Consider the following 6,000-nt stretch of genomic DNA (forward strand, 5'->3'; position numbering starts at 1 on the left):
AATTAAGTTTATATATATATTAATGATCGTGTAATATAATACATTGAAATCACATTAACACTTTATAATGAAATTATATTAATTAAAGTATTTTAGTATTTAAATACTAAAATAGAATCATTAGGGTAAAGTACTTGATTTTTGAAAATATGAATTATTTGGATCACCCTTACGACTTCCCTATAAAAAAAATTAATTTAATTTAATATTATACTTATCTTAGAAAAAAAATTAAGAAAAATATATTTTTTAACATTGTTGGTCTAAAATATTTATAAAAATTTCTTTGATCATAGTATTGTCAATTCTAAGATGTGGGACTAAAGAGAATTATATTTTTTTTATATAAAACAACCAAAGAAAATTAATGATGAGAAAAATTCATAATAATATACCGCAGCTGAGTCTCAAACTCTAGATCACTGATTATTTCACTTGTAGAATTACTAATAAACCTTGAAATTATTTTAAGTGTGAATAGAAAAAAGGATATTAACGTAAATTCATTTTAGGCTTCACAAAAATTAGTTAGTAAAGGAGGAGATTTTTAATAAAATAGTAATATATATATATATATATATAACCATAAAATTATTGTTGCTGCTTGACGTTGAAGTCACATGTTCTAGTTATACAAATAGTCTTTTATAAAATGAATTACAAAAAATATAAAGGAATATTTTAAATGTTAAATATATAATTTTTAACAGAAGAATGTTTTTTTACTATATATATATATATATATATATAAAATGAGTTTTGTTATCCTGTATACCATTCATAAGTATCTAGTGTTATTTTTTTAGGACCTAGGGTTTAAAATGGAAGTTAGAGTATAATATTTAGGTTAAAGAAAATGAAAATTAAAAAAAAATATTAATACTAGCTATAGGTGCTCACTATTGGAGATGTAGGATAACAAAATTTATATTATATATGATTTGTTGTACACCTTATATCCTAAAACTTAACTTTCTAAATCCTAAGCTTGGAAGAAAAAAAAATACACAGCTCACGAGGTGTGCAGCAACTAATTAATTTGTTAGCATTATCTTCGCCTCTTCCTCTCTTCTCAATCTATTAGATTCCAAACATAACTTTTAGATGTTAAACAAAGTGTCAAAGAAAATGAACAATTGTAATTAAGAAGGACTAAAAAGGAGAAGGATGAAGAGAGGAGAAACCATAAATACATCGCCGGAGATTATAACATACCACGCACAATATCGACCGAATGCAAAATTATTTTTTTCATTTGAGACCAAGAGTACAACCCTAACCCTTAGCAAAAAGTTATCCCATTGGTAAATATGCTCATAGGCTCACTATTGCACGATGACATCCTTTATCTTCCTCTTCCAAACTCCAAATTAACACTCTCCCCCTCAACCCTGCAGAGTGTTTATCTGAAGAGGCATGATCGTCGTCGTCGTCGTCGTCTTAAGGAAGCTTTTCATTTGAGGGGAATGCTGTCTGCGTCGAGGCCTCATATCGAACAATCATAGTTTTATACAACTCCATTTTCTTTCTATTATACATTATTGTTCTTATGATCTCGGACCAGGCTTCATTCCCCTTAAACGTAGCTTCCAATCCATCTCTCTCCTCTGCAACTTTTTTTTTTTATATATACTGATTTCTTCGATGATTCTGTAGGTTTCTCCATATCAGAAATCAAGGTGCTGTTTCTGAACTTTAATATTTAGTTTTCAGTGCTTCTGTTTGTGCTTTTCTTCATTGAGAGAAGGAAGAAAGAGGTTTTAATCATGATCTCATCATTTGAAGGGTTTATTTTGATGCTGTTTTTTCTTTTGGATTTTTCTAATGTTTTTAGTTTTTTTAAAGAGAAGGTTTCAAAAAACAATTTTTTAAAAAAAATCTAATGAATTTTCAAAGGTAAAAAAGGAGTAATTTTAGAGATATATTTTTTATAAAAAAAATAAAAATTTGTTTAAATGCATTAATAAGATGTATCAATTTTTTTTTTTTTGTATTAATTTTCAATGGACGGCTCTGATAAGCGGATTTAAAAGGAAGAGGCCTCCCGGTTTAAGTTTTAAGCCGAAGCAAAATCGGCACCAGAGCGAGACGCCGTCGCCGACGATGGAGTTCTGCGCAAGCTGCGGGAATCTGCTGCAGATCCAACCGGGGATTGGCCAGAGGGTTCGCTTCTATTGCCCCACTTGCCCCTACGTTTGCACCGCCATCAATAAGGAGCGTATCGATCTCTGATTTCTCCTTTTTTCCACTCTTTCTAGGGTTCTTCTCTGGTTCATGGTCACGCGTTGATCGCTCATTTTAATGTATAAAAAAAAACCTTTTTTTCTGCTTCGATTGTTCAGATTGTACGGAGGCAACGATTGGTGAAGAAGGAGTTGGACCCCATCTTCAGCGGAGCCGACGCCATGAAGTTTGCCTCTAAAACCCAAAGTACGTTGTCTCTCTCTCTCTCTCTCCATTTATTTTCATCTTTTCGAATTGAATTTCGTGCTGGGAAGGACACCAACATCTGTATGTTTGGCTTGTTCCGGTGAAGGTTCTCCTGCACTTTCTTGCTTGTTAAAATGCTACTGTCATGGTTTTGCAAAACCACCCCAAAAAAAACAAATTTTTATTTGTAATTCAGAATGAAGAAGGTATTTCATTCATAGGTCTGATGCAGTGATGCAAAAGAATGTATTAGCTTCTTTAGGTCTGATGCTTTGCTCTAGGATTGAGCCAACGCTAAGAATTTTTCTAGATACCATGATATGTTGCACATCTTGTTAGAGCAATCTCTATATTTCAAATTTGATCAACGACATATACCATCATTTATTTTTCATATTGGTAAAATTTGTATACTAGGCTTTTGCAAGAAGAATCTGTTCTGAATGCTTTTTTCAACAAATTGTTCATACCATTGTATCATATCATATTCTCTTGGTCTAATGCTTTGCTCTAGGATTGAGCTAACAATAAGAATTTTTCTAGATACCATGATATGTTTCACATCTTGTTAGAGCAATCTCTATATTTCAAATTTGATCAATAACATATACCATCATTTATTTTTCATATTGGTAAAATTTACAAACTAAGCTTTTGCAAGAAGAATCTGTTCTGAATTCTTTCTTCAACAAATTGTTCATACCATCGTATTATATCATGTAATGCTTTCTAATCTTCAACTGGAAGGTTGTGTTTTTGTAATCTTCTACAGCAAACAATGATTTGTAGTTTCAAAATATTGATTGGACTCTCTTATGAACCTCTTCTCTCATACCTACAGCAACGTGCCCAAGATGCCATCACGGAGAGGCGTACTTCAGGCAAATGCAAATTCGATCGGCCGACGAACCAATGTCGACATTCTACCAGTGTTGCAATGACATATGCAACCATCAATGGCGAGAAGACTAGTAATACATAAGTTGCAACTGGAATAGCCGAGTGACATCTATTACTGAACTTATTTCTGCTGTCTGGGATTTCAGAGTCAATATTTTAGTTTTACTTTGTGCATTATCAGTAAATTAAAGTTGATTTTATTGTCCCTAAACTAGGTTAACACTTATTACACTTATCTAATCCATATCATCACTGTTACGGATTAGCAAGTAAATTAGTGTCTTATGTTAATACTTAAGTGTGCCCTTTGAGGATGTTGGTGTCTAAACCTCTTGAGGTTGAGGCCTCACTGACTCATCTTGGGGGACTACGGAGGAGTAGGAGGAAGCCTTCTTCCTGTCGAGGCTCGGCTCAAAGCTCGCGAGGCGCGCGAGCACGCCTACTGCCTCGACGACACTCTCAACCCGTTCGGAGACCTCGATCAGCAGGGAAGCTGCCGTGACGAGCGGCATGGCCTCCATCAGTGACAATGTCGCTCTATGCTTCTTCACATGGTCAGTGGGGAGTGACCTGAGAGCAACTTGCAACTCTTGCACTCCGTTCTTCATCTCGACAACCAAGCAGTGGATGCTTCGAGACTCTTTCATCGACATGATGGAGCTTGATAGCTCCTTCAAGACGTTCGATGAGTCCAAGCTCAGTTTGATGCTGGCGCCGCGCAGATGGCTCTTCACGTCCTCCGGCGCCTATTCAGTAACGAAATGGAACTCCGGTAAGCTTCTTAAAACAGGTTGAAGATTGCATTAGGCTTAAACACAGTCATGTTATACCTTGATCTCAGAGGAGATGCAGCCATTGAAGGCCTCCATGCAATATGCACAATACCTCATGGCGGCTGCCACCTTGAGGTACTGACTCCATGGATGCCGAAACCTAAACCGGCCATGCCCGGGCTCCCACTTTGCCAAATTGGCCTGAGAATCTTCGGTCGCTTTCGAGTTGAGGACACACTTGTAGCCCTGCGACTTCGCGGTGGGCAGCTCCTTTCCTTCCTCGGCCTCGTCCTCCATGAAACACTCTTCCACTAGGCCTTGTAGGGAATCTGCGAGCTTCACCAGGTTGCCGGAGACGAGGAGATGGAGTTCTTGGCCGGCCCAAACAGGGCAAACGAGGATGCAGACAATGAGGCAAATGCCGACGCCGATGCTGATGGTGTACACGCGCTCCTGCGCGAGAAAGAGCAGTTGGTCGACTCGGTACCCGGAGACGGCCACCAAGCTGAAGGTGAGGATGAAGATGGTGATGCCGTAGTCGAACCGGGCTTTGATCGCCGGAATGAATCTAGAAAATGTGGCGGCCGAAGCTGAAATAGGCAAATCAAGCAAAGCACACAGAAATCATCAGAAAACCAATCTGTTTGCTTCGAGAAGGAGAATTAGGATGAGGGTCGATCGAAGCATCACCGAGGATGAACACGGAGGCACTCAAGATGACAGGCTCTGCTTTCTCCCCTGCTTTACTCGCGGCCCAGTGGATGCCGACGGCGAGGAATCCGGCGGTCGACGTCGCGATTGATCGGTTGAATCCTTTGCACAGGCATCCACCGACGGTGTATTCGAAGACCACCACGACGGTCATGACCGCCCACATAGCCCACCCTCCCACGCCATCGTAGAGTGGCCTCGTGTAGTAGAACAACGACACTAACGTGAGTCCAGTCCCCACCTTGACGCCATGCACCACTCTCCGGGGATCGTCGGAGCCGACCGACCAAGCCTTCCTCCCGAACCCGACCGCCTTCGATACGACAGCCAGCACGATCCCGGTCAACCAAGCCCATGCTCGGTCGACCCAATCGGGCTGAGACTCGACCACCACAGCCAATGAGCCTTGAGGCACCCTCACCCGCCATTCCAAACCGTCCTGCACTTCCTTCGCAGAAGTAGCCATAGCCATAATTGGCGAATCCCCGGCGGTCGGAGACGATGCCGGAGGTCGCCGGAGCCTATTGTATATCGTCGAAGGAAGGAGTTGCGACGGCCAATTCTTTGCACGTAGTGGAAGAGCTAGCGTCTATGGGTTATATAAGTGGCGAGGGCACTAAGAAGGTGACAACGGATAGGGCATGTAAAGGCCATAGGACTCAGTGGAAGGACCAAACCTTAGACAGGATATTTTTGTAGAGTACGTGTATCGCTCAATTCGTATACGTCGTCCCTAAGTGGAAAGTTTCTATATATACAGCTAGCTTTTTAGTTTCGGGATGTCAAAGCGATGAAGTGACGAAAAGGTTAGATGAACAATCAGGTTAACTCGTGTACGAGTGTGATCTACGAAACACTTGGAATGCCAAACCTTGAGGCAAGCAAAAATTACCTAAGTAATGCATTCGATGAGCTATGAACAATGTGTACTTAGTTGCTTATGTTGTTGAGCTATTATTGTATCTTAGGAAAAGAAAGTCTGACTCGGTCCAGTGTCCTGAGCATTTTGACTCGGTTTAGTCGAACATAAAATATATATATATATATATATATCGCATGGTTAAGATATTTGTAAGGCATTTGTCGGTAGCTAGAAAGGCAGGAACATGGCCTAGTGCAAGTTGTTCGAGAAAGAGAAGGAGATTGTTAAATGAGAGCTAGAAATATGATGAGAAGGAAAGCAAAA

General features: G+C 39.6%; 2 protein-coding genes across 2 annotated transcripts; one reads left to right on the plus strand and one right to left on the minus strand.

The window, feature by feature from the left end:
- The first annotated feature begins 2,029 nt into the window (after window positions 1-2,029).
- Window positions 2,030-3,621, plus strand: LOC122036721 (DNA-directed RNA polymerase III subunit RPC10-like). The gene is made up of 3 exons (XM_042596123.1): window positions 2,030-2,214; window positions 2,343-2,430; window positions 3,272-3,621. The coding sequence occupies exons 1-3, from the start codon at window positions 2,104-2,106 to the stop codon at window positions 3,400-3,402; spliced, it is 330 nt and encodes a 109-aa protein (XP_042452057.1). The 5' UTR covers window positions 2,030-2,103; the 3' UTR covers window positions 3,403-3,621.
- Window positions 3,576-5,352, minus strand: LOC122036720 (aluminum-activated malate transporter 10-like). Its single transcript, XM_042596122.1, has 3 exons — window positions 4,794-5,352; window positions 4,161-4,693; window positions 3,576-4,076 (listed from the first exon to the last, which is right to left on the minus strand). The coding sequence occupies exons 1-3, from the start codon at window positions 5,284-5,286 to the stop codon at window positions 3,654-3,656; spliced, it is 1,449 nt and encodes a 482-aa protein (XP_042452056.1). The 5' UTR covers window positions 5,287-5,352; the 3' UTR covers window positions 3,576-3,653.
- Window positions 5,353-6,000: the final 648 nt, after the last annotated feature.

This window comes from Zingiber officinale, unplaced genomic scaffold (genome assembly GCF_018446385.1).
Source record: "Zingiber officinale cultivar Zhangliang unplaced genomic scaffold, Zo_v1.1 ctg200, whole genome shotgun sequence".
NCBI lineage: Eukaryota > Viridiplantae > Streptophyta > Magnoliopsida > Zingiberales > Zingiberaceae > Zingiber > Zingiber officinale.

Coding starts and splice junctions, on each gene's coding strand:
- LOC122036720 (XM_042596122.1), bottom strand. CDS start 5,286: ATGGCTATGGCTACTTCTGCGAAGGAAGTGCAGGACGGTTTGGAATGG. Junction 4,694..4,793: donor TGCCTCCGTGTTCATCCTCG/GTGATGCTTCGA, acceptor TGCCTATTTCAG/CTTCGGCCGCCACATTTTCT. Junction 4,077..4,160: donor GCATCTCCTCTGAGATCAAG/GTATAACATGAC, acceptor GTTACTGAATAG/GCGCCGGAGGACGTGAAGAG.
- LOC122036721 (XM_042596123.1), top strand. CDS start 2,104: ATGGAGTTCTGCGCAAGCTGCGGGAATCTGCTGCAGATCCAACCGGGG. Junction 2,215..2,342: donor TTTGCACCGCCATCAATAAG/GAGCGTATCGAT, acceptor TCGATTGTTCAG/ATTGTACGGAGGCAACGATT. Junction 2,431..3,271: donor GTTTGCCTCTAAAACCCAAA/GTACGTTGTCTC, acceptor TCATACCTACAG/CAACGTGCCCAAGATGCCAT.